Source organism: Sylvia atricapilla, chromosome Z (assembly GCF_009819655.1).
Source record: "Sylvia atricapilla isolate bSylAtr1 chromosome Z, bSylAtr1.pri, whole genome shotgun sequence".
NCBI classification, from domain to species: Eukaryota; Metazoa; Chordata; class Aves; order Passeriformes; family Sylviidae; genus Sylvia; species Sylvia atricapilla.
The window spans coordinates 60,765,537-60,793,088 of NC_089174.1; the positions used below are offsets into that span (position 1 = coordinate 60,765,537).

The 27,552-nt window shown below is 35.5% G+C and overlaps 1 protein-coding gene across 1 annotated transcript; it reads left to right on the forward strand.

Moving 5' to 3' along the window:
• Window positions 1–130: 130 nt before the first annotated feature.
• Window positions 131–26,176, forward strand: PLGRKT (plasminogen receptor with a C-terminal lysine). Its single transcript, XM_066338656.1, has 4 exons — window positions 131–244; window positions 19,146–19,276; window positions 20,230–20,339; window positions 24,630–26,176. The coding sequence occupies exons 1-4, from the start codon at window positions 176–178 to the stop codon at window positions 24,749–24,751; spliced, it is 432 nt and encodes a 143-aa protein (XP_066194753.1). The 5' UTR covers window positions 131–175; the 3' UTR covers window positions 24,752–26,176.
• The last annotated feature ends 1,376 nt before the right edge of the window (window positions 26,177–27,552 follow it).

Consider the following 27,552-nt stretch of genomic DNA (forward strand, 5'->3'; position numbering starts at 1 on the left):
TCTGTTCCTACGGGACGAGTTTCTTCAAGTTTCTTGAGGTGGTCTCCATAGCCGAAGAGGAGGGCAGGAGGAAGGGGCGGGACCCAGGGCAGGCTCCTCCCGGGGGCGGCTCTCCTCGTCCGCACACGGATCTCCTGGCTCGTCGGCGTCCTCTGTCTGGTGTCTTCAGGGCGCGATGGGCTTCGTCGTCTCCAAGGCCATGAACGACAGCCTGAAAGGGCAGCAGGAGTTTATGCGGCTCCAGGTAACAGAAAGGCCGGCTGTCCTGGGGCTTGCTGCCTGCTCAGGGCTGGGCTGGCAGCTTCACCTGTTGAGCTTTGAGCTCCCAGGGTTAAAGGTGCTCCATTTACGTGCTCCACCAGTTCCTATGTGGTTACCTAGTGCAGTAGGTTCAGGTGTGTCAAAGGACTTCCTCAACAGTCTGTCTTAACAAACTGTAGAATTGGAAACTACCATTAAAGTAGCCAGATTCTAAAAGCAATTTAGGAAACCTACTTTGAAAAGTACATTTATGCTGAAGTTGAGCTGTGTTACTGCAGTGTAACACTGCAGTGTTAAAAAAAGCCACGTGTGTGTTAAAGCGAATCAGTTATAATGGAGTTGCTGAAACATGGATCTTATACTCTTAAAATACATGAGTTAAATATATTTCGACTCTCCACTATAAAAAAAAAATCTTTCAAAGAGTTCTTTATTTAAAATCGGATCTTTCAATTAGGTATCTGCAGTTACTGTTCTAGAAACCTCAGACTAGGGCATGAGGATATTTTATTCTCTCTCATAAAATAAGAAAATAGCAGCAGTGAAAAAGGAAAACCAGTTTGCTTAGGGTTCAGAAAGTTGTGCTGAACAGACCTACAGTATAGCACTAGCTTTCTGATTTTTTGTTAAATATCTTGTAACTTACATATAATAGTTATATGCTGAGTAATCTGATGGATTTAGCTGGAGCTTGTTCCTTTAGTTTTGCATTTAAATTGAACACAGTTTAAACATTCTAAAAAAATGAAACCATCAAATTTTTAGAACGTTTAAAGTGATGGATGAACTTTCAGTTTACTAAATTGCCAGTAGATGGCATATTCTAGTTTACAAAGCAGTGTGCAGGTGGTAGGTTTTGTACGATCACATGTGCGCCGGACTCTGAAGGTGACCTTGGAAATCTGTCTAAAAAGCAGAAAGATAGCATAAGGGAAGATGATAAAATAAAACAGCGGGTAACTCTTAACTGTTCAAAGAAAAGCAACCTTTTGCATGGCTTATAGGAATAATTTTCTGTCTGTGCTGTGTTACACATTTCTTAGATGCAACCGCAAGTTTTGTGTACAAATTTATTCTTTTATTCCTTCTGCATAGAGGTGCTCCTCCCAGCCCCCAAGGTTTTTGGAAATCCAAATAACCGGGAAGGTTTTCAGTTTGACAGATTGATAGTGAAATTGAAGTGGAAGCTTGCTTCACTGCTTCTCTTCTCCTCTGCTTGGGCAAATAGAGTTGAGGAAAGAACTTGAATTCAAGCGAACATTTGTAGCTAGCTGCAGACTTCGAATGCCAGTATTTGCCTTTGCTAGTTCTATTAAAAACAAACTTTGAGGACAGTTACAAAAATACCCTTTCAAAATTACATACATAATTTTTCCAAATTGTTCTTCCCCTGCATTGTATTTCTTATTTTTGATAATTGTTATACTCAGAATAGTACATTTCTTTCTAGCACTACAAACACCTGGTCATACCTGATTCCTACTGTGTTTGCAGACACAGCTGCTGTGTTAGAAAACCCCTACATTTTGAAAATGCCACAAATGTACAGTTGAATTTGGCATAAAAAGATTCAGTGGGAGCAGGGAGAGAACTAATTTTTATGTCATTTTGGGATGGAAGAATGTAGTCCTGCTTCAAGCTTGGGGAGAGTGTAGGGAAGAGGAAAGACTGTCGTTTGTCTTTTCCATATGTGACTAAAACCTGTGACGTGGAGTTTACTGCTAGAATTTTACCCTATTTGTAGAAAATAGTATAGCCTGATTTTTTTGTTTTAGACAGAAATTATAACTGCAAAAACTTGGAGAAGTTAGGTCATCCTAGCACAAGAATAATCTAGCTTAATTTAAAGCATTTATATGTTCTTAGGGTGAAATACTGGGACTTGGCTGCTATCAATTCACCCATCTTTCTCTGAAAACCATCATATTTCTGATTGAAATAGAAGCTTACAGTAGAAGTAATAAAATGTACTTACTATAAGATATTCAAAAATGCCTAAATGTGAATCAACCCTAAAACAATACGTGGGATCAAAATTTCTTGGAGGTTTTCATAGCTTCTGAGTGTTCTTAAAGTGTCCCATAATTAAGGTGTTAAAGGAACAGGATACAGTTATTACTCCAAGGCGATTGATATGAAGTCATCAAAATTGTTTTACCTAGAATGTCATCCCTACTAGCAATGATCATGTGATGTGCACAGAAATGAACTAGTTACTGTTTGGGTAGACCTGGAAGGAAACACGTTAGACATTGGTGAGACAGTCAGAACCAGTAAAGCTTCTCCTGCTACTTTGCAGATGAACAAGTATCATAACATTACTGTAAAGTGCATGGAACAAGATTTTTGTTGTTATTATTGTAACAAATAATATTATTATTATACTCCTAATTTCTGTGACAGAACACCTTTTTTAGAGCATAAAACCCCCAAACAGGTGTATGCTCTACTCTGAGCAGAGAGAAAATACAAAGCTGTTTAGTGATTGACTTATTTCATGTGGAAAATTGTAGGTTGAGAGACTGTTGCAGAAATAAAAAGACAATAACATGATAGAAGTTGGTAAAGACCCCTCCAAATCCCAAACCTTGGTGCATGCTAAAGCTCAGTCAGTTTTAGAGTCATTCTAATATGTGCTGGACAGCCAAAACAGCTTGACTACTTCAGAAAAAGACAGTATTAAAAGATCTTGTGCATGGGTTTTTTCTTTATACCTTTCTTGGGATAACTCTGAAAAGAAGGGATTGTGGCCCTGTAAATTGTATCTCAGTGCTTTTTGGAAGAATAATAAAAACTCAACTATTTGCCTTGATATTGAAGGACTGTTGTATTGTTGAAGTTGTTTGTATTGTCTTTGTGTGGCTCCAGAATTAAATACCAATCTGTGTCAAGTGGAGACTGTTTGTGATAGAAGTTTGTTGAGGCTTCGTTTTTATCATCAGCCTGCTCCTTGAAGTGTAGTTTGCAAAATTATTTTCAAACTATTTAATGTATTGGATCTACAGTTCAAGACTAGTATATGGCCTTGCAAAGTGCTTTTAGTGAGGCTGAATGGGTTAGAGCAGATCTCTCCTCCAGGCCACAGAGCAGTTTTAGCACGGTTGGTGTGGTGTTTCTGTGTTTTTTGTTTGTTTGTTTGTTTCGTTGGTTGGTCTTTTGGGGGTTTGTTTGTTTGTTTGGGGTTTTTTGGTGTTTTTTTTGTTCTGTTTTGTTTTGGTTGGTTTTTTTTTTTTTTCTTTTTTTTTTTTGGTTGTTGTTGTTGGTTTTGTGTTTTGTTTTTGTGGTTTTTTTTTTTAATGAGCTCTGTGTGTCCTCTTAACACAATTAAATGTGGGAATTTCATGTATTTCTTTAGTCAAAGTGCTATGTTCTGTGCTTTCTGTTCTAGAGATGCTTTTATTCCTTGTTTTTGTTTTTTGTTTTTTAACATCTCAAATGTACACCTTAAGAAAGCTATTGCAATAACTATTTACTAAGAAAGCAATTTCAAGAAAGGCAGCCTGGAAAAAGATACATATCTGAAAGTGGCAAGTAGGAATGCAGAAATATTTGTGGCTGATTATGCTTTCCTCAGTATGGATTAGAACACTTTAAATATTTCTTGTTAATATTTGAAGACAGTGACCTCACTGTCTAGAACTAGTGTCAAGAACCCTGACAGGTTACTTTTTTAATGAGAAATTGTCTGACTTCACATTGTGTGATGCTTCCTAAAGATTTTATTGTGATAAGACAGGCTTAAGTTTGGTTAGTGCATGATAAAAGTACATTGTCTTCAAATAATATAAAGATGACTCAAACAACTTTGTATACTGTGTAGTGTTATTTAGACTGAAAAGAAGCAAAATCATGGTAGAAGGTCACAGCACAATAGAGATTAAAATTTTAATTTTCTGTTAATGAATTTGATTCTAGGATTGCATAAAGCAGAGCTTACTAACTTTGCACTTCAGAGTAGCATTTTTGCAGTGATGTGTAAAAGATGCTCTAAGCACAATTTAAAAGACTTTTAATTTAAGCTCTCCTGCCAAATTTTAGCCAGGTTTCTTAACACATGTAGAGGAATCAAAAGTGCTTTCTTTAGTTTTGAACACAACCCCACCAAGCCAGTATTATGCCATTCCCTCCCCTGACACCCCACCCTCTCTACCAGTTAGATTTTAGTTCATGTTCTGCTATTATTTTTATAGCGGTAACATTAGTTTTGGCTCTAAAAAGTTGCTTTTCCTTTCTTTCCTTGAGTAATTCCACACAGGGGAACCTGGTTCATATTGCAATTTTCCTATCTATAGCATTTCTGCACTACTTGAAAGGTAACCCTACAATGGAGGAAGCTGAGATTTTGTTTTAATAACAGGGCTTTTGGTTATTTTCCAGTGATATTATAAGAATTGAATTACATGAAGATACCTTGATGTGCATAAGAATAAGAATGCATAGTAAGCAGTGGTTCCTAGTCCATAACTAAAAAATTTGAGTCTTAGTAGCATTTGAAATCCTTCATAACTGTTCTCAGATATATCTCTGATATATCAGTGTATAAATATTCTATTACTTGATTAGAATAATTTTTTCATTGGAACTCCACAAATAATTGGTGATACACTGAATCTTTTATTGGCTAACCTTTTTTAACCTTTCTCATATTAGCTTCATCATTAATAATGAGATTTGAATTGAAGACTACTTTGTAATTTTGTTGTATCACTCTTTTCTCTATTACAAGATGATAGGTGGAAAGGCATGGAAAGACTGCTTTGTTTTAATATCTTTATGTATCAGACCTAAGGTTTAAGTGCATCTCTTGATGTTCTCAAACCATTGTACCTAGATGCATTTCTGGGAAAACTTTACAAAAAAGCAGTGAGGAGAGAAGCACTGATTTAGGGTCAGAGACGGGAAGAGAAAATTGTGTTGCATAGGGGCCAGCCTAGTGAAATGAAGAAAATAGGGTAGTAAATACAACACAAAGAATTCTCTGAGCTGTTGCAGAGCATTTTACTCCAGTTTTGAAAAAAAACAAAAACACCCAAAACCCAGAAAATGATAAACCTTTTCTCCAAATCAAAAAATAAATCATATTCTGCCCTCCTAAAAAATTTTGTTTCTTCTATAGCAGCACAATAGGAGCATTTTGCTGTTGCAGCAGGTGTTAAATAAAGAAATCTAGAATGTATCTAGTCCTTGCAGAAGCTTTTATGAGACAGTGTGCTGGAATTTTCTTCAGTGTTGATGGTTCTGGAAAATGGAAGCCTGTACATCCTCAAGTGCAGATGTACACAACCTGAGAAACAAGCAGGAAGAACAAGAGCTGTCTCTGGTCACAGTACTGCAATATCATGGGAATAACAGATGTGGTAGGACAGCTCATGAAACTTGAAATCTCTGACAGGTACTAGCTCTTCAGGAAAGATAAGAAGTAGTGATACCCCTGATGAGAAGGTGTAGCTTGTGCGTTAAGGTCAAAGTAGAGTCCACAAAACTTGACACTGTATGCTGCAGATTGCCAATCAAAGTGACAAAATACATGAAGAAACAACAAGTTGTTCTTTTAACAACTGAAGAAAGTCTCTGGATTACTAACTGATTCTCATGAGACTGTAGTCTCCCTAAAATCTGCTGAAAATGGCATAAATAGGAGGACATAAGCAATTGAGTACATTTCTGCAAAATGTGAGGAATAACTGCTTGATACAGGTGTGTATGCACTAGATGGGCCTCCCAAGGGCCATCATACACAGCTGAATTTGCTATTTACGAATAAGGGATAGCTGTAATATTAGAGGCACGCTTGATTGTAGCAAGATGAGTTGCAGACTCTGGACATTGGGAGAGAGGATTTCATCTTGCTTGGGAAGCCGGTAAGCAACGTTCCATAGGAGCTTTGATAGATAAAGAAGTTCAGGAAAGCTGACATGATTTAAGTCTCAGCTAAGTGTCCTTGGCCACAACACAGACTGGGAGCTGAAAAATGGGAGCAATTCTGTAGAGATGCAGGGGACACTGGAATACAGCAGCTAGGACATAAGTCAGCAGTGTACCCTGACAAAAGAGAGAGTCAAAAGGACAAATGAGGGCTTTATAAGCTCTACTGAAGCCAGTAGGTTGACAAAATTTTCTGTTGTCTTCTGTTCAGTGCTTTGTTAAATGCATTTGAATGCTGCATTCACTCTTTACCCCCCTTGCTCCCCAGTGCAAGAATAATGTAGGTGAAAAAGAGCAGCTTTTGCAGCAGACCATCATGATGACCAAGTGCTGGAGCACTTCTTGCAAGGAGGCCAAGTGAGCTGTGCTTACTTAACCTGGAATGGGATGTCTTCCGGGGTGCAGGATCCGAGGACAGCCCCTCACCAACTGTGAGCAATCAAGAAAGCACAGCCAGAAAGTGTGAGAGGTAATGGGTATACATTGAAACAGGATTTGTGGGGCAGTTCAGGCTGAGTGTAAGGAGAAACCTTTTCCCCTGCAAGGCAAATCCAGCAATGGAGCAGAGGCTCAGTGATGCTTCCATCCTTGGAGGTTTTCAAGACTGGCAGGATAAAAGCCCTCAGCAGCCTGGTGTCCTGGTCTGATCGCACAGCTGATCCTGTTCTGACAGGACTGCTGAGGTTGAACCCAAGTTACTTTATGATGCTTTAATCCTCACAGAAGCAGGCTGTGGCTCGCTGTATCTTGTGAATCCTGTGAGGGAGGATTTTCTTACCTCTCTTTCTTCCCAGACTGAGAATTTTTTAACAGTTACTGCTTGATGTCTACACTCATACTGAGCACCACATGCACAGCAGCAATCTGTTGAAACAAGATGTGACTTGTTCTAGCTTTTAACTGACAGCTGTCAGACAGACTTTAGATGTATGTTAAGTGATGATACAGAAATATCATCACAAGGGATGATGGAGAAAGGAATTGGAAATCAAAACCTCCGTATGCCCTGCCTATCAAATTGCAGAAACAAAGCAAAAATCTTGTTTGTGGGAATTATCTACCTGAAAAAGAATTGTTCAATCTCCTGTATAGTTTGGAAGTTTTGTAATATATATTGCTATATTAGCAGATACATTTCCCCTACACTATGTAGCAGTATATGTCCAGCACTAGCACATACATAAGTCAGTTGAAATTAGGAATTCCAGTAAAAAGTTAAAAACATTATTTAAGCAAAACACATTTTAAAAGTATTGCTTTGAGATTACAGTAGGTCAGCTCTGCCGGTCTTTCAGGGTCAGACTGGAGGATTAAAATTCTTGAAAAGTGTTGACTTTTAAGAATAAGTTATACAGGAGAATCACTGAAAGTGCTGGAAAGAAAACAGACTAGTTAGTGCTTAGGGCATATAATTGTTTTAGTTTTGTTTTGGGGTTGCAGTTCAGAGTTGGAATTTTGGAAGGTTTTTTGGTAGACTTTTGGAGGTTTTTTTCTTCCCAGAAAGAGGATTTCTTACCAGACCAGAAGACAGACTTCTCAGTGGAAAAGCATCATTGCTTTCAGGAGTCAGATACAGTCCTCCATATTGATCTTTGATGAGAGCTGCTAAACTTGTAAGGAAATAAACAGAAAAATAGGCTAGAAAAATAATACACTTCTGACAGATCTTCTATTTACCAATAATAAAAGTGTTCTATTATAATCTCTCTACAACATGAATCTCTGGATAGTCTCAACCCCAGTCTGCTGCCATCCCTCTTCTCTCCCTATTGTACTATGTCAGACTCTAAAGTGCATTCTTCTCCTCAGGTAATATTGGATAGCCAGGAAACAGTCATAGCACTTAGTCTTTGAGAGTTTATAGACTTGCTCCCTGTATGCTCCCTGTGTGGGGTGGAAATGATTCTATACTCCTGGGCTAAAAAAAAAAAGTCAAGATCAAGTAAAACTGGAAAAGTAAGGGCTTATTTTTCTGTGTTTTGACAATGCTGTTGTAGTTTGGGGTTTGTTTGTTTGTTTGTTTTTTCTTCTGAAAATCTGTGGTAATCTTTCCTTGGTTTTTTAATATCTTTTCGTTCTTTTGGGGTCCCTAACATCATTTCAGTTTATTTTGAGCCATGATAAAACTACATTATTGTATTCTAATGAGGACCAGATGGTGGTGTGGAAAATCCTCCATAGTTCTGTACCTCAGTCAATACTTTTATACTCTCTTTCTCTCTCTCTCTCTCTTTCTCTGTCGTTTCTTTTTTCCCTGTTTTGTTTAAACAGCTTCTTTTGAAGTTTTGGCAGTGATGCAAATAAATAAAAGAAATAAAAACTGAAGACATTTCTTCCTCAGTTAAAACTATGGAGTAAGTGGGCACGTAGTATAAAACATTGCTAGCAAAACTCATCCTCTAGTGCAGGAAGGCATAGTCTGCCTTTTCTGAGATACAAATTATACAGCATTCAACACAGAAATGCCAAACATATTTGTCTCTTGCAAAAAACCCCCATTTTACTTGGTTCATTCAAATTATAAATAATAAGATTTCTAGTTTGGAAAATAGCTTTCAAGTGTTCTGTGCTTTCATCTCTTCTTCAGATCTTACCTGTAGAGAAACATGTATGCATTTTACACTGTATGTGCAAGTCATGTTACATGCATTCACAAATCAGCTTGAAGTGAAACTGTTGTTGAGTGTTTTCTATATCCACAAATGGATATAGAGAGCTCTCAGTTTTGTAAGAGAATGCTTTGGGATATTATTTCATTATATATACTAATGTGTAAATATGAATATCATTGAAATGTAATTTAATGTTACAAAACGTGTGTGACAAAAGTATCTGGTTTTGGAAAAAATATCAAAAACTCACTGAAAGCATAGATAAATGCAGCTTAATATCATATATTTTCTTTCCTCTACACTATCAGCTCTGGTTAGAGGCAGACCATAACGTGATTACATTACCTACCTGCCAGGATTGTATTGCCTTAAGAGGTTTGCTTTGAATGGCAATAAATGAAAGTAACTAGGCAGTTTTCTCTTCATGTTCAACAATTTGTCCTTAAATCTGAAATGAAAGTTTAGAAGTACCCTGTAGCATGCTTATTAATTGACCATATCTTTTGACTAAATGATATCCATTTTTTTCTGAAATAAAGACATAAATCCAGTAAAAAATACAGACTTATTATAAGAGATGGAAGAGGACTACAACATTTCAATTTATACCCAGACACTCCTGTGTATCTCACAACAAGGTGTTGTAACTTCAGTTGTACAACTGTTTATTATTGGTGTTTGCTTTTCATCTCAATGTCTCTTTGAAAATGTACAAAAAAGTCATAAGATTTGTATTTGCCCAGTAAGAAGTAAGTTTGAACCTTCCAGCAGGAGTTTTGTTTCTTATTATAATCTGTTTGATAATCTAGGTAACCCTCTAGTGGTTTTTGAAGTTCTTACTACTTAAGAAACATCTAACGGAAGTTGCTGTGGTAGTATGTGACAGGATGTATAGTAAAAGAGGATGTATAGTAAAAGAGGCAGCTGAAGCATTTTAAACACATCTTAAAGTGAAAAATGAGAGTACACATTTAGCAGAAATAAAGTACAAGTAGGATTTTTACCTGCATATTTAAGAAGATATTTTTTTTTACAAATGTACACTTTCCTTAAGTTACTTGTTTTGTGATATTTGATCTGAATCATGGATTCTACACATAGCATTTTGCTGGACTTCCTTGACTACAGATGCTGAGAATTTTGTGAGGAAGAGATGAGGAAAACTTGATTTATTTATCAAACAGCTCATGGGTCTCCTCTGACTTCCTCTTCTCATTTAGTTTTAAATTCCTAAAACTTAAAAATTTATTGAGAATGTACAGATGCCATTAAGATAGGTCAGTAGGGGTTTTATTAGAAACTAGACACTGGGCCACATTCTTAAAGACAAATGCAAAATGTTAATGGAAATTGCATGAGGGAAAAAAATGAAACTTTTTAAAAACTCAAATATTAATTAATGTCTTTTTGATACCTAGTAGGCTCAGTACTCAATACTCTAAATCTCAAAAAGGTAAAAGGAATTCATAGAATCACGGAACCTGCTGAGTGAAAGGGAGCCATCAGGATCATCATGTCCAACTCCTGGCCCTGCACCTCATATGCCAATTGTTTGTTCTTGGTAGGGACCCACACCTTGCACAAAGTCCTTTATCCTGGAATTCTTTTTGAGTAATGAGCTAAAAATAGGAATTAAATAGAGTGTACAAGAAGGTATGAGAAGGCAGGGGGGACATGACATCTCTTTTATTTAAAGATGATTATATTTACAAATACAATTTTGGGACTCTGTTGTTTGGGTTTTTTTTTTTTCCCCTAATAAATTTAGTTAACCCATTACTCAGTTGAAATACTATCAATTATTTATCAGCTGATATTAAAATGAAGTGGTGCTTGAAATGCATATGTGTGCTATGTTTTGACTCTTGGCAGGAAAAATGGCTAGTGTTAAAATGCCAGTGAGTTTCTGAACAAGAAAAGATTTTTCATGCTTCTTCACTTTCATTGATAAAAAAGGAAAGTACTGACACAGGTTTCTGCAGTCCTCCATGTGCCTAATAAAATTTTGTGTGATGACATTTTTCCATCTACAGATTCGTCACCTTATCTTTGTTAGTAGAAGATCAACCACCTCTATGATGATACCTGAAAAATTTAATTTCTCCTAATGTCTCAGACACTGAGTCATTTTCTTCAGGATCTTGGAAATCCCTAACCTTTTCGTCCCCAAAGTTTTCACTGAAATTTAATCAAAAGGACTTTTTTTTTTTTTTTTTTTTTAGTTCTATTAAAACGCAAACAATTGTTCCCTTTCTTTCTTGTGAAGTAAGATGTAAGCAAGCTTTGCCTTTCCAGATTACTACCATCTGTTTCCCTTTGGGGTGGGAAATAGCTAGATTTGTTTTCTATTGACAAGATACTAGTAGCACTTGTGACATCACTAATGCATTTGTCTTGAAGCATTACATAAATTGTTTTGTCCCTTAGGTGATCTGGGCTTAATTCTGGGAAATAAATGCTCTCTGGTAACAATTCTATATCCTTATTAGTTTCTGTGCATCAAATGGAACAGAACAAGATAAATTATATCTGTACTGAGAAAGATTAGAACCATCTGTCTTGCAGGAAAAAAAACCAGTTTGGTTGGTATTAGATGACAGATTGTATACTCTGCCCGATCACTGGAAAGAAATAAATGAAGTGGTTAACAAAGAACAGATTTTAATAGCTATTTCTAACATGCAATGACTACCAGCAAAAGTTGCAAAAAAGACTGGTTGCTGCACTAATTAGACAAATATTAATTAAATTTATTCAGTAGAATAAATTATATTTTAGGGGGGAATATCTGTGACAAGTACATATCATAGTGAATGCAGCTTGCAAATTTTGTCTTGCTTGGTGGTGCACCTCCAGCTTACCTTTATATATTTAGTCTGAGTTTGTTGGAAGAATTTAACTGACTTCAAAGAAAAAAGTGCCTTTTGAAACTGGTTCCTGTGACAATAAATTTTCCATAATTTCTTTCCTCTTAGTAGAACAAAGCTGTCATTTTAGTCTTATGTTAAGTCCACTGAAGTAAAATTTGGTGTTTTACTTGCTTTCTGTGAAATACTATTTCCTGAATGTTAAGTTTGGGAAAAAAAAACCCAGCTTTTATTCATTTATCAGTCAGATATTGAAATTAGAAATTACTTGATATTGTAATATTAACTCTTTGTTTTATTCATCTTGATCTATTTTACTATTCATACAGCATTGATACCTGCTTTTTACGTAACTAGCAGTTCAATGACTTCAGTTTGTCTTTATAAAGCTTGTATAAAACTTCTGAGAATTCTGAACGCTGGCATCAGCACCTAAAAACTTCCCTTACTCTTGTAGATAAGATTATTAAATGCAGGTAGTGGATACCCTTCTGCAATCTGCTCCATGTTTGTTGCCTAAAAGCCACATAGAAGAAAAATAGGAATGCTGGCTTACTGCCAAGAAATTTAACCTTCATGATCTGCCCATTAGATTGAGTCTCGTTTGTGCAGCACAAAATCTCACATGGGTTTAAGAGCTTTTGATATTATTTTCACTTTATATAGAGTGTAATTTCAGTACCTTATTGACAACAAAAGGAATATAATGGATTTGGTGCTAATAACTGCAAGGTCATGGGTTTGATCCATGACCCTTCAGTTACGGACTGGGACTCGATCCTGGTGGGTCCCTTCCAAATCAGAACATTTTGTGATTCTATGTGATTTATTTTCAGTGCAATTTATATTCTGGCTTGTGGCTAATATTGTGAGACCCTTTTCTTTTTCTGATAACTTTTTTGCTAGTAAATAATTCATAATCTGTTTTGTTGTGGGGAAGCTTTAAAATTTAAGTTTTCTTTTGAAAGAGTGTAATTTCTTGCAATTGCTTTGCAATTTTAATTGCTCTGTGTACTTGACGTGAAAAATATCAGCAAACAAGCTTTGAAGCGGCAGGATAAAACATTTAGGTCTGATTTATTTGAACTGTTTGATCCAGAGGCCCATTTCCTGAGATGTCTGAGGGCATGCTGGTCATAGAACCAAGCAGACACTGTGTAATTATTTTAAGTTGTCATCTCTGTATTGCACTCTAGTGACTTACAATGGAGGTGTAGAGATAGGTATCACTATTCTATTTTTCAATAATTTTTGCCAAACAACCATTTGCAGCAGCTTCTGGTTTTACCCACTGATTAGAGAGAATGACATCAAGGAAAAGTTTCACAAGCTTTTAATCATTCATCTGTTGATGAAATGCCACATGTAGCTGTACTATCTGCACACTAACTTTCATACATGTTTTGGAAGGGATTTGTGGATTTTTCTATGTGTTAGTGTCACTTTTTTTAAGGAAATTTAAGCCTTATTTTTTCATTGCAGGTCTGAGTGCTAAGAAGTTAGAAGTTAGTATTTTTAAAAGAACACTTTCAGAGTGTCAGAACATTGAAAAACTGTAAGTGAAAATAACTTATTATAGGCAGAATAGCCATGGCCTATAACAGATGTGTTAACTTGTGACAAAACTGGAGAGCTCTTTTAACGTGAGTGTAAGAGTATTCCAGAAGTTTCTTCAAGTTTCAGGTTTTTTTAGATACTGGGTTTCAGAACTTAAGCAGAGATGGTGTTTATCTGATTATTTCTTATAAGGTAGATTATTCCTTTCCTATCCAAATAGCTGTTCACCAGGATGTTAGTATAATTTTGTCTTAATGATGTTGACATGAAATATGTTCTCTATAGGCTTACTGCCATGACTTTTCTCAAGCTAAGTGTTTGTTCAGCCCCCTATTTTAGATTGGGTAAAAGAGCATATCTCCCAGGACAACCATTAGGCATATTGGGTTGCAAACTGACTCTTTATTGAGTGGTGATTACTGTGTCTTCCTCCCCACAGACACATAGACTCACAGAAAATAGCATGAAATGATGTCTAATACATATGGATACTGAAGAGGAGAACATTTCACACTGGCTTTGCTTTTCATTTTGATTGACTGTTTGTACACCACATTCCATCCCATTTGTGGGTACAAAACCAAAGTAGCATCCATTTCATCTACAGCATCTGAGCATGGAAGAGAGAAAACAAGCTAAGAGTCTAAAGTATGAGAAATTTCTAGTCTAGTGAAGATGTGGCTTGTAATCCAGACAGGGTGGATTTTTTGCAAGTTGTCAAAGTCAATTAAATTATTTCAGATGAGAATTTTCTCTCACTGGATTTTTATCAATGAAATGATGGTATAAATGCTCTTTTACGTGGTTTAACAACATGGCATTCTGAAGTAGAAATGATAAGGATGGTTACCACTGACTAGTTTATTAGCATTATCAGTTTCATGGTAACTGACTTTTTCCCTTTGTGCCTCACTTCTCTTCATCTGTCATGATTCATTTTGTAATATTGATTTCCTTTTACTATAACAGTTTCTATGTGGGAGACTTCAAAATCCCAATCAGCCCTTACAGTTGCTCACACAGTGTTGAGAAACTACTAGCTGTATTTAAAGAAAAAATGGAAAAGTTATTCCTAATTGGGTCCTCTTGAGTGTTATAAAATTTAAAATGTCACTTGGTACTGGTGCCCATTTATTTTGGAATACTATACTTAATTTTTAAAATTATGCAATCAATATTTTTTGTGAATATAAAAGTTGCTATTGTCACTCTTTTTATTATGATATTAACTGTGTATAAAATCATGGTCTGACTGTTATAGGATACAAGTAATTGAAAAGCATGTTTGGATGTGCACCCATGCATCCACCCATGCATCCACATCGCAGCTTCAGTTCCCTTGTGCTATGCACAGCAACCTGGCTAAGAAAATTACAGTACCTCTCTTCCCCCTGTGCTAAAGCTGCACTTGAGACCCTTTATCTGTAGTTTTTAGTGCAAGTATAGCCACATAAATCATTCCTACTGAAGTTTTTATGGCTATATAGATGGGCCATTTGTATACTTAAAATGAAGTAGAATTTATTCTCTAAGACATGGCACTTGGATAGTGAATGGTTGTTCACCTGATATGTGTGATGTGCACCTGTGGCTTGTTTTCTCAATAATCACCTCCCACCAGTAAGACTCTTCTAAATAAACTACAGCCCCTCTCTGCTAAATCTGAATTACATACTTTTTTTGTCTTATTACCTACAAACTTCTATAAAATGTTTTTGCAGTAAAAATGAATACCTACTGTTCTTAGTTCTTACTTCTGCCATAATGAGAAAAGTAATTTTAAAAATTATTGTAAACTAATTCCTAAGAGAGTAGGTGTTTTTCATAAAATCTGCATGTTAATAGATCAAAAGTCTTTTACTATCCCAGTGTGACTGACATTTTCAATAGAACACATGCTGAGGAAAGTAAGACACAATTACTGGGAAATTAACAGCTGAAAATGGGATATTGATTTGAACTGCAGTCAAACAGGATTTGGTTTTCTTTCATCTAATTCTGAGTAATTTTATTGTGGTAGACTCCTAAATCTTTTCCTATATACATATGTTTTCAAATCCTGACTTGCTTGATGTCAACTTAAGGCAGTTGCTTAAGGCATTAGTTTTGCTTTAAGATCTACCAACACCACTGTAGACACAGTTGTTAGGATCTGCAACACCAGTTATTCACCGGTGTAAAGCCAGCACGTCAGGTTATCTTGGTCATTCAAAATTACTCAAGCTCCAGATATTTATTTAAGATTGGCATGTTAAATGGATAAGCATAAGGATATTGCCCATAAATTGTTTGAATTTTTAAAAGACTAGTTCAGAGGAGTTGCCTGAGTGCCCATGTAGCTGTCTAATTTTGACACTTGAATAATCCAAAATTCCTTTAAAGGTGTATACTCTTCTACAGTCAAGCATTGCTTTTAAACCTATTTAACTGATCATATGTCAGGTCTGGACATGCTAGAGCAGTTTTTGATGGCACAGGGTAGGCAGGGTCTTTTGTCTGCTTTGTCAGAATATGCCAGAGAGATGTTCCCTCCTGTGTGCTACACAGTGGCTACAGAGCTCCCTGAAAAGAGCTCAGGTGTGCTCTAAACTGTTTTTTCTACAGATATTCCGGTCAGTTTAAGTTGTGTGATGAAACAGTATCTAGTAGGACAACTTTGGCCATTATTTTTGCTGAGTTTTTCCTTAAGCAGAGTTTGAAATCCAGTGGATTTGTCCTAGAACACTTAGAACACTTAGACTAAATCTCTTCATTACTCAGATTGCTGTTGTAATCCTAATAGCTACAGCACTGTCGTCTTTTGTTTTGCAAGATGAAACTATGACAAGTAACAAACCTGATCTGAGAAACGGAAGGCATGAAAAAAGATTTTTTTTTTTTTGAGTAAAGAAGTACAGAACAAAGGGAACTTCTGCCATTTGAGAGAGGTTATCCTGGGTTTGTCATAAAACCATGTAGGTTCAAAGGGGTTTTGGAGCACATGTTCATGTATTGTTACTAAGTTTTCTCTGTATAAATTATGACTAAATAAAAATTGGTTTACATATCTCTGCATCAGTACTGTAGCATGCCTGGGATCCCCAAACATCTCAGGGCTTTCTACATTTTAAGTGTATGGACAAAATAGGTCTTGTAAACTATTCATTGTAATATCATGAAACTTCAGAAATAGCAAGAATTAAATTATTCTTTTAGCCAAATGTCACTAGACCTGCTTTTTACTAATCCACCTTCTGTGGATTAGTATTCCTCTGAAACTGTTGTTTCTTGGCTGTCAAATTTCCCCATGTACACAGAGAATGTTCATCTCTAATATGCCATAATTCTAAAGCTTCCCTCCAACACATCTTTTTTGTTGTTGTTTTAAGAAATTAACCTAAATATGGTATTATGTTTTAACTGGTTAAAATTTTGTATCTACATGAAAGAAGTTTGCTCAAAGGAAAGGAATTGTGGGTATTTTTCCATGCATTTCATTCCACCACTTGTTTTTGGATGAAGAAAGTTGAAAGTTGTTTCTCTCAAGTGAAAGAAAAAATATCTAGTTAGAAAAGAATATAAAAAATGTTTGATAATGTTATCTGGCTGCTGTCTATAATATAGAAAACAAGTTGTTTTCAATTATAGTAGGTTATTTGTATGAACTACTTGTAGATATACATGGAAGTACCCTTGGGCTTCTGGAATTTGATATGACAGTCTCCTGCAGTGTGGTGCTTGTTTGACTTTATTATTTGTGGCTTATCTTTTTCTTTCAGCACTTGGGTTTTAAAGAGCTGACAAAGTAAAACAAGTTCGAGGGGATTTTTGTTGGGTTTTTTGGGGGGGGATTTTGCGTGTATGTGGGTATTTGTTTTTATAGAAATCATGTTAGGATACTTCAGTTTGCTTTTGTAAGTTAGAAATCACAGCCTTTTTAAATGCCATGCTTACTTCTTTCTAAACATTGGGCATGTTAAACTGTCTGTTTTTCTTCTTCTCCATTGTTCCCTTTTAGCAAGACCTATATTTCATCAGCATATCCTTGTCCCACTTCCTTACCATTTTCAAATTGAAGCTCATTTAGGGTAATACTGTGCATCTTGGAAGCACAGGCCCTTATCTGTGCTGACAGGCAAACAAAGGATCCCTTAATACTTTTCACACATGTGGGAACTACATCTATAATCGCACTGAAGATGAAAATAAAGTCATTAAATGGATATTACATGTCATTATTTTATCTTATCACGTCAGCCCTCAGCAATTTACCAGGCTTAGGATATTTGGGACCAAAATGGGTCTAATTAATGGGCAGTGTACTTGTTTATTTTAGAATTTCCAACTGTCTTCTGGGTGACAAAATAAAATCTAATTATTTTGATATTTTATTAAGTGGTTTGTCAGCCATTATATAATTACTTCTTCTAAAAAAACCCCAAAAACCCCAAAAAAACAACAAAACAAAGCAGTCTGAAAATTATGGCTATCAGAAAGGTAAAGCCTGTTGATATTTTTTGTGAGAACAACAATTGCAATGTAAGTCTTGAGGAAAGAGAAACAGATGAAATAGTACTGTGAGGCTATAGTGATTGTTGTTTTTCCTACTGTGTACAATTATATGTAATTAGATCTGTCCTTTTTTCATTATGCTGTCTCAAAATTATTTCTACCTATCTAGGTACTGAATGAACTTGCAAATAAGATAGCAAGATCAACATAGTCTGACGAAATAATTAGTAACAATTTAACAGAAATTGTTCTGTTCAGGCTAAATCAATAGTAATGGAGATGAATAAATGGGTGGAAACCTAAAGTAATTACAAATCCTTTAAATTATTCTTGAATTAGAAAGTAGGAGAAAGAACATATTTAATTACTTTTAGCGATTCATTAGAAGAGAACTTTCTGAATTCACTCTTTGTTCTTTCTTCCCTAGACTACACTCTTTTAGACAGCTGTTATTCTATATCCTGTACCTGGCTGAACTTTTCATCCAACTTGGTTAGCTGGCCTAGACATACAAACTCAGGTACTCAGTTTTTTCCCCACAAGATGAGTTATAAACATTGATGTGAAGAAGACATCTTGTTCTGTTAACTACCTTCTCCACTCTGGTTTTAGACTGCTTATTTTTGTCACAATTCTTTTTTTCTTTTCATCACTTTAAGAAGGAAATTATTTTTTGTGTTCTGTACAAATTTACCTTACTGAATTTACCTTACTTAATGAAAACTTACCAGTAAGTATAGATGGGCATGTAATTTAAAAAAATGTAATAGTCTGCTTTTTTTATTCTTCTGTACCATAGAAAGTTCTAGTAGGACATGTGAATATATTGGTTAGATTTTACTTCTTGCATTATTTTTTTATATTTTAGTTACAGAAGCATTTTCTTATGGACTTTTGATATATGTTCAGTATCTATAAAAGATCTGTTGTCTTCATAGGGTTTTTCAACATTTGTAACTGTGGTGTTGCAGAAGAGTTATTAGCTTTATGATGCATCATGAGGAAGAGGAAATCCTCAAAGAGGAAAGAGGTTACAAGATTGACTCTAAAATTACTACAACTAAATTAGAATTAAGAAGAGTTGATTGGGAAAGCAGGTACTCTATGGATCACCATGGAAATGTGAAGGTCAGAGAATCTTAATCTAGAGAGTCCTGCTGAGACTTGGGTAGCTCTCAAAACCTAACCCTGCAATTTTGGTTGTCTGGACCTTGAAAAGCACAATTAGAAAAATTCTGCATAAAAGCATTTGCTAATTGACCTAAATGCTTTCTTGGTATAAACTATTAGGGAAGAAGACCATTCTCAATCAAAAGCCATGGAAGATTGCTTTCTTAGTTAGTGTTTTGGATTTATAGGCCTCTGAGAGATTGAGTCAATCTTTAAGATAAATGGATGATTTAATTTTGATTAACCTGTCTCCCTTCTTTAGCTGGAAAGGCAACTGATACTGCAGAACCTGATAAGAGAGAGACAAACAGCCATGCAGATTGCTTGGACACGAGAATTTCTCAAATATTTTGGGACATTTTTTGGACTTGCTGCTGTAGTTTTAACAACTGGGTATGAAGTTTTTTACTTAACAGAAAATATAAACATATTACATTATATATTTCTATTTTGCTGGATCTTGCTTTTGCATTAAAACAAGTAGTTATTTCTATTTAATAATTGCTCAGAGATTGATCAAATGACAAATGGAGTCTTAATTCTGTCAGCTTCTGAATGTGTTTTGGTTATGTCTGTACTGCAGATTTATTTAAAAGCAGAAACATGAGCTGACAATAAAATGATATATGTGAAGTACCAAAAGTCCAGTGTGAAATAAAAGTTGTTTGTGGAAGAGGAGAGATTATTTAAAAGCCATACTATTTTCTTGTCTGTGCTGAGATTTAATGAACTGTTAATGAGTAGTATATTCTCCATCTGGATTTTTTTGATGCAGTGAACAAGTGGACATATTCTGAAGTCTATTAAGTTAAATTGGAATCAAATGACCCAAGGGAAAAAGAAGCCTGGCTAATAAAGCTATATTGCATGGGGAAAAACTTGCCCTATAGTACTTTTGGTTAATAATATGTTTTTCTTGTGCTGTAACATGTTTAGAGGGGATGTAGGAAATATCTGTGGGTGTACATAGTGAAGATTAAATGCACCTTATGCCTTTAAGCTTATGAATATGCTTATGAGTTCTCTGTAGACTCAGATGCATTTGGAAGTGAACGTAGAATCGACATTGTTACCTGTTGCAAATGGCTGCATATATGTGACTGCACATGCATGCTAAATGTTTTAGATTATCCTGTATTTGTTAGACATATTCAAAAATCATGTTAACAATACTCTTGGGTTGAGAAAGAAGGCAACAAAAGGACAAATGTTTCTAGGGAACTTAAGGCTTACTCTTTGATTGGAGATTCTTAGAAGGATACACAAGTCCTAGACAGTAAAGGTCAGCCTAAAGTAACAGTGTTGATGTGCTGAATATCCAAATAATTTATTTTTTTCTTGCACAGAGCAATAAAAAGGAAGAACCCAGCAGTTTTACTGCCAATACTTCCCCTAAGCTTTGTATTTTCCTATCATTATGATATGGGCTATGGTACACTGTTGCAAAGGATCAAAGGTAAGTTTGTCCTGTTCTCACATAGAACCAAACTTCAGATAACCTGTTACGTTTTTTAAATATCTGGGAGAAAGCTTGTAATAGATATTTGGGTGTCTTTTTTGACAGAAATATTATGTCTCTTTTTTTTCCCTTTTGTTAAAATCAGATATTTTGCTATTCAGGGGTAGTCACTGTACTTTTACAGCATTTCTTTTCTGTTAAGCCTGTCATTTTCTCTTCTTATTTCAAAATATTTGAATGCTAAAGTTATAAATACAGGTGATATAAGAATTGCATAGTTGGGAGAAATGACAGATTTATCGATTTCCTTCTGTATTCCAGTCCCATGCTGTTTTTTTGGGGAAAGGGTTAGAGATTATAAGATAAAGGAACACAGACATGAATCATGGCTTTATACCTTCATGACCAAATACAGTCATCAGGAGATGTCCCAGAAAGGGAGGCTTTGCCTTGTAGTTGTCCCTTATCTATGTGATTAAGTGATATACATTGTGTTGAAGTTTATGGAGATGCATTGATGTTAAGTCTGATTCCTGGTGAAGTAGACTGGCTCAGTGAGTGTGCCTGTAAGTGAACACAGCATTGGGCCATGCCTTGTCACCTTCACAAGTTGTCTTAGCTAACCAGCTTGGTTGTCTTGTCTGCTACTGGCACAAACCATATTGAAACAAAATTAAGATCTATTTCAGCTCTTTAGCCTCCAGGTCTAACACTTAGGTTTCATAACTTTATATGCTTCATTGAAAATAGTGCTAGATTAATTTGACAAAATCTGCTGTTAATACATTTAGGTGATGCAGGAATATATACCTGTGAAGATTTCCTCAACAGCATTAAACAAACTTCTTTGGATTTTAATATCAAGAGTCAGCTAAGCATAGGGAAGAAAGGACAGTTTTTGGAAATCAAAGTGTTGAATAGGAGATTAGTATATACAGAGCAGAATTACCACTTGGAATTTAGGATTTGTATGTAACATGTTTACTGTGTACCATGTGGTCCTGTGTAGGCTGAAGAGGGGCAATGTGGTATCCTATTGCTTTCCAAATCGGAAGTCATCTTCATCACTTCAGCTCTGTTAGGAGAACTTCAGAAGTATGCAAGACTTGTGAAAATGTTTTGCAGAAAAGAAACTGTGGAGCCAATCAGAAAATAAAATTGAATATGCCAAACTAACTCTTGTCTTTCCCAGAAAAATATTTTTTTCCAAAAGGAATGGGGTAGATCCATTATAAACTCATGAAATCATTTGATATGGTATTACCTAAAGATTAAGTTAGCATGAAAAACATAGAAATTTGTAGACAGGTAAGCATGGGAGTAAAAAAATTTTAAAGTTTTGTGTTTGAAAAAGAAGGTTAGGCTTCAGCAAGGTTATTAACAATATTCCTCAAGATTTGGTCTGGATCTTCATTTGTTTTATAGTTGAAATTATGAGTAGGTTATCCTAATCAAATCTTTGGGTGACAAACTTAATTAAGTTTATCAACAGAGAAGAAATAAACTGTAGTGCAAGAAAAACTGATGGTTTGAAGAAATGAGACAACAAAATAGGATTCAATTTGATAATCTCATCAAAAAACTAGGGACTAAGAGGGATTTCTACCACCAGAGCTCACCAGATGGAAATGGTAGAAAAAGGGAAAATTTGAATGCTGAGAATCCCAGAATAAGTATAATCCAATAATGTGATTAAATTGTGAGTTGAGCAAAGTCTAGAAGCATCAAGAGAGATTTTCTAGTATCACAGCATGATTGAGGTTGGAATGAATCTCTGAATGTCGTCTGGTCCAAGCTGCCTACTCAGACAGCTCAGGAAAATGTCCTTGCTCAGTTGTTCAGGAAAATGTCCAAAAGGCTTTTGAATATCTCTGGGGATGCATATTTCAAAACCTTAGTACAAACAGAGTACAGATGGGAAGGTGCAGGAAAATAATAACTCCTGTGGAAATTTACATGTAATTTACATCACTTCTGTAAAGGGAATCTGGAATTACACTGAAGAGCTGAAACTATTAGGGAAGGACAAGCTACCCTGCAGAAGAAAAAAAAGTGATTAATTTGTTTAGCTTTGTAAAAAGACATGAGAGGTTTGGGTCTACAGATCCTACTTACAGGATAGGACAAAGGAAAGTAAAAGAAGGAAATTAAACTAATTACCAATATCAGCACTAGATTTAAAGGAAGTGGAATAGCCTGAACGAATCTGGTCTGGAAATCAGGTTCAGGAGTTCATTTTTATTTTAAGGTTAAAATCACGTAGTTGAAGAGAAGGTTTTATGACCTGCAGCCACAATGCTTATTCTCAATACTCAGCTTATCCCTGTGTTCACTCCCATGCCTTCACAACCACTTCTCTGGTTGTCTGTCTGTTCTGTTGGTGCATGCCATGCCTAATCTTTCAGTGTAATAATGAACATACACACCATTCCCTTTACTTTTCTGGTCTTTTTCTTCCAGGGTGTACTTATCATCAACCTCTCATAGCCAATTCCCTCTCCTAAGATAATCTGCAATTATTTCTGTGCTGCACAGTGAACCTTGTATCTGAATCAGCTTTATCACATAGGCCTGCATCTGCTGCTCTTCATCCTTTGGAATTGTTTTATATCCCTGGAAGGTTTCATTGTTTCTCTTTCATTAGGCATTTTGTCTCTGTTCTTGCTTACAGTTAATTTTTCTTCTGTCTCTAGTTCCTAGACCAAAAATTATCTCATTATTTTAGTATTCTTCCACACTGAAATATTGGAATGGTATTTTTTCCTGCTTTATAGCTTGGGCTAATTAAAACCCAAAACTGAAGACACGGGAAAATACCTGTTATGAGTTCTGCTTGTGCTGTTGGAAAGCCCTAAGTTTCCAGGGCCATGTATCAGGACCTAATATTTTCGGTATGGCAGGGTTACAGAACAGCCACCAAACTAAGTGTTCTAAACCTCTGAGGACACAAAGAATCAGTCATGGACCTGCTGTCTGTGTTCTTGGCCTTGCTCTGTTGCTCTTCCCCCCTGTCCAGGCACAAACTGCTGGTGTTTTTCACACAAATTATTAGAGATGGGGATGGATTTTATGGCCAGCCTCTACTTGCGCAGAACTTCTCCACTAAGCAATGGAACTCTGGCTACCTTTTCCAAGATTTAGATAGCTGGGTCCTTGTGTCCTGAGTAATGAGTGGGGCAATGTCCTCTAGTACATGTGAGGGACAGACACAGAGATTAGTCTATCTACACCTCTGTCCTCAAGATCTCTTGGTATTTCAAAACCAGATGCTATATGCAACTGACTGACACTGTGGGAGTGGTAACCAGTGCTGAATATTACCAATGGTCCCAGGCACAATAGTACTATAAAAGGTACAGTTGGGACATGTCAGCACTCTGACCTATTTTATAGAATGACCACAATCTTGACTGCATTCTGTTGGCTGATCACACATAGATATAAATGCAGTTTAAGGACCTCTGCCATAAGGATCATCAAGCTGAGACTTAAGGTACAGATAAACAAGATTGTTGGCATTGTGCCAAATGGCATCAGCCAAAACAAATGCATTCCTTGCCTAATCTTCATCTCTTCTTATATCACAATCAGACCACCACAACCTATGTATGATATTCAGTCTGTATCTTTGTTTTTTGGATTCTCTGTCCTGGATGTTTTCATTCCAACCTTACCCAAAGCATTCTGCACTCTACAACTTTTCCCTGCCATGCTTCATGTTTAGGTAAGTGTCTTAGCAAATCTTTTTGTGAGCACTGTGTTTTGACCAATGCTCCTTCAAGTCCTGTGCTGCCCACATTCCAACACCTTTTAGGCTAGTCCTGAGGCACAAGGGAGAATTGTGCCCGAATATGGTACATCTGTGACACTGTGTACAAGTTTACTTGTTAAAGCTTATGCATACATCTGCATGTGTATGTCTGATCCACTTGCTTCTCAGATTCTGATTTACCCCACCAGTCCAAAATTCCTTAGAGATAACTTTTCTGGTATATTGACATAAGCTTGTTTGTAAAATATGTAGCTATGACTTGCAATTTTGCTAATGTGGTCCAAACAAGAATGGCTAAATCAGTTTCATAAGGTTTTTTTGTTTTGTTGGTTTTTTTTGGTTTTTTTTTTGTTGTTGTTGTTGTTTTTGGTTTTTGTTTTTTGTTTTTTGTTTTTTTTTTTTTGTTTGTTTTTTGTTTTTTTTTTGTTTGTTTGTTTTTTGTTTTTTTTCCCTTTCCTTTGCTTTCTAGCTGTAATGCCATGGAAATTAACTCTTTTTTTCTTCTTTTTTTTAAGGTAAAGCAGAGAACATACTTGACACGGAGAGCAGTTTGCTAGAATTGCCAAAAGGACCCCTCACATTAGAAGATTTGGAGAAAATCAGAATATCTCAGAGCAGTATCTTCATAGAAAAATAAGAAAATGGTATTAAAGCTGTATTTCTGAAATGTGATTATAATGCTGTATTTCAACATAAATTATTAAATATTTGATAAGATTATGAGCTCTTATAAAATAAAAAATTAAGTAATATTTAAAAATTAGTACTTTCTAAAGCAATTGGTTTCATATTATGTGTATCTCTTAAAATATTCGTTATTTTGTAGTATATTTTTCTTGTGAATGAATGAAATACCAGATTTGCATTGTCTATTCTGTCTATTTTCCTTGTGAATGAATGAAATACCAGATTTGTATTGTCTATTCAGTCTGAAAATTACTTTCATCTGCAGTAGAAATGTCTGGTACTGACCAAACTCAGTATAATCAATCAAGATGTGGTAACTGGTAGTTACAAGTTTGCATAGATGTATAAATTACACTAATAAATATATACAATTTTCAAATATATTTCAGGATATACAGCTCAATTTCAAGTCAAGCGGTCAGTTTCTTTGAAAAATAAGACACTTTTTATTTGCTGTTCTTTAGGCAGTGAACGCACCATCTCTGCTTTAAATTCTGGAATAAACAGTTTTTATCAGAAATAGGTTCAGAAGTGAACACACAACTTGCTAACTGTGTGTTTTGCTCTTAGAGAAAACTATGTTAAATTATGAGCAGAGATAGTTTCTGAAAAAGAGAAAACAAATTATGTAGCTATTTCCTGAATCTTTTTCATGCTTGTTTGACATTCTGAAACTCAGGATAATTTGGTTTTTGATAATTGAAATCAGAGTTTTGCTACTAAGATGAAAATTAACTTAGGCTAACAGCAAGCAAAATTATTAATGTATGTCTTTGTAATGAATAGATCCAAGTGGCCTTACAAGCACTGGAAAACTGAGTGATTTTTTGCATGCCTTTACTCTAGCATGGTATAGACTGAGAACATAGTTTTAGTATACTTTAATATTCTGATGTCACACTCAGAAAAAAAACAATCTTTCTGTATTAGAAATCTTGTTTACAAACAGATTATTTTGTGGTTTGGATGGAAATTCTTCTAGAATTAATCTAATTGTGGAATGAAAAACAAATGCTCAAAGAGCATTCAAAAATTAATTAAGCCAAAGCATGTACTGACAATTTGTTGACTTAAAAATTAAATTCCAGCTGGAGATAATGCCCCAAATGTGATTTTGAAGACTACTTAATGAAACTTAGAATATTGTTACAATAAAGCAAATATATACTGAAACAAAGGCTTTGCAATACAGAATAGCAAATTAATAGCACAGTTTCCAAGTTTGACTTCTGAAGGTTCAGAATTCACTTCTGCATTCAGTCACTTCTGTAATTGGTTCTGTCCTCTTCATATTAACCATGGATACAGTCTGTAACTGATTTCAAATGTGATGTGTTTTAATAGACAGTATAATAAAATGAACATAAGTACTCCACTTCCTCGTTTTGCTTTGAATAGCAGAGCATTTGCTCTGTTTCCTCCAAGTTCTGAAGTCCACATTCCGTTAATTTTGAACAAGTCTTCTATGTTTTGGTATCTGTCATCTATTGATACCTTTTCTTCCAGAAAAGAAAACTTGAACCAGTCTTTTGGGGTATTTCTATGTCTCCATCTGTGATTTTAAGCCCACATTTTAATCCTATGAAAGATATTTTCACAAGAGAACGGTTTTAACAGACCATATAACGGTTTTACTTATTAATCTAGAAGATTAGGAAGTACCCTAATCATATCCACTGTGAATTAGGAATCAATATCTCTGTGGTTTGTGACAAATTCCTGGCTATTGTGTTTGATCAGAAGCCAGTGTTAAGGAAGCAAAATAGTGGTGCAGGTAGGAGTTTTAGGGGATAATAGGGTAGCTATATATTACTCCATCCAAAATAAAATGGATTTTTTTCTCCCAAAGTTTGAACTTAGATCAATAACATTAATCTCTTGCAAGACTCCACACCAAAATGTGACAGAAATGGGTAAGTTTAATTCAGTATTACACAGTATCAGTAAAATATACCAAGTTTATTAAGGAAAAGACTCTAAGCAAGACAATCTAACCCAGAAAGAGATTTAAATGGGCTATGTTGAATGTGTCAAAAATCATCAAGGAGTTAAGGGTTACTCACCTTTATTGCCCTTATTTTTATGGCTTGATTTACTGTGGGTTTGTTTGTTTGTTTCTTCCTTTCTTTATTTCTTTCTTTTTGATGAAAATGTATGGTTTTGTTTTGAAGATGCTTGTTCTTTGTTGCAGACTTAGTTATTCTACAGCCAGTGTATTAATCAAAATGTTCACATATGCTGTGTGCAGTCATATCTGTCACACAGTGACAGATACAGAATAATTGAATGGTATAACTTCCTTCAGAAGACAATGAAAGAAAACAGGAGCTTATCACTGACATGGTTTACTTCGGGGAAATACATGTTTACAGCACAAGTTGCCCATAATCATTGTATTTGTTATAGAAATAAATAAAGCACCTAAAATGTCCTGCTCATTTCTGTCATTTGTGCTCATCTGCCCTCAGCTTAGAGGATTTAATATATCATAGACTTACTTTAATATATCACAACAATTGTCTTTGTTTCCATGAATCACTGGGGAAAAAAATGAGAGCAACTCCAGGGGGAGCTTGTTCTGGCCTGAAGGCACTACTCTTATCACCTTAATTCTGTTGGGTTTTTCTGGTTATAATGTCTGATAGCCATATATCCTGAATCAGTATCATTTGGAGCAGGATTGTTCTGGAAAAGTGAGAAGTCAGTCATGATTAGGATGTCAAAATTAAGCTGTTTGTGTTCTAATTATGG

Excerpts from the sequence above, each read along its gene's own strand:
- PLGRKT (XM_066338656.1), top strand. The coding sequence starts at position 176 with ATGGGCTTCGTCGTCTCCAAGGCCATGAACGACAGCCTGAAAGGGCAG. Across the intron at positions 245-19,145 it reads AGGAGTTTATGCGGCTCCAG|CTGGAAAGGCAACTGATACT; the intron begins GTAACAGAAAGG and ends TCCCTTCTTTAG. Across the intron at positions 19,277-20,229 it reads GCTGTAGTTTTAACAACTGG|AGCAATAAAAAGGAAGAACC; the intron begins GTATGAAGTTTT and ends TTTCTTGCACAG.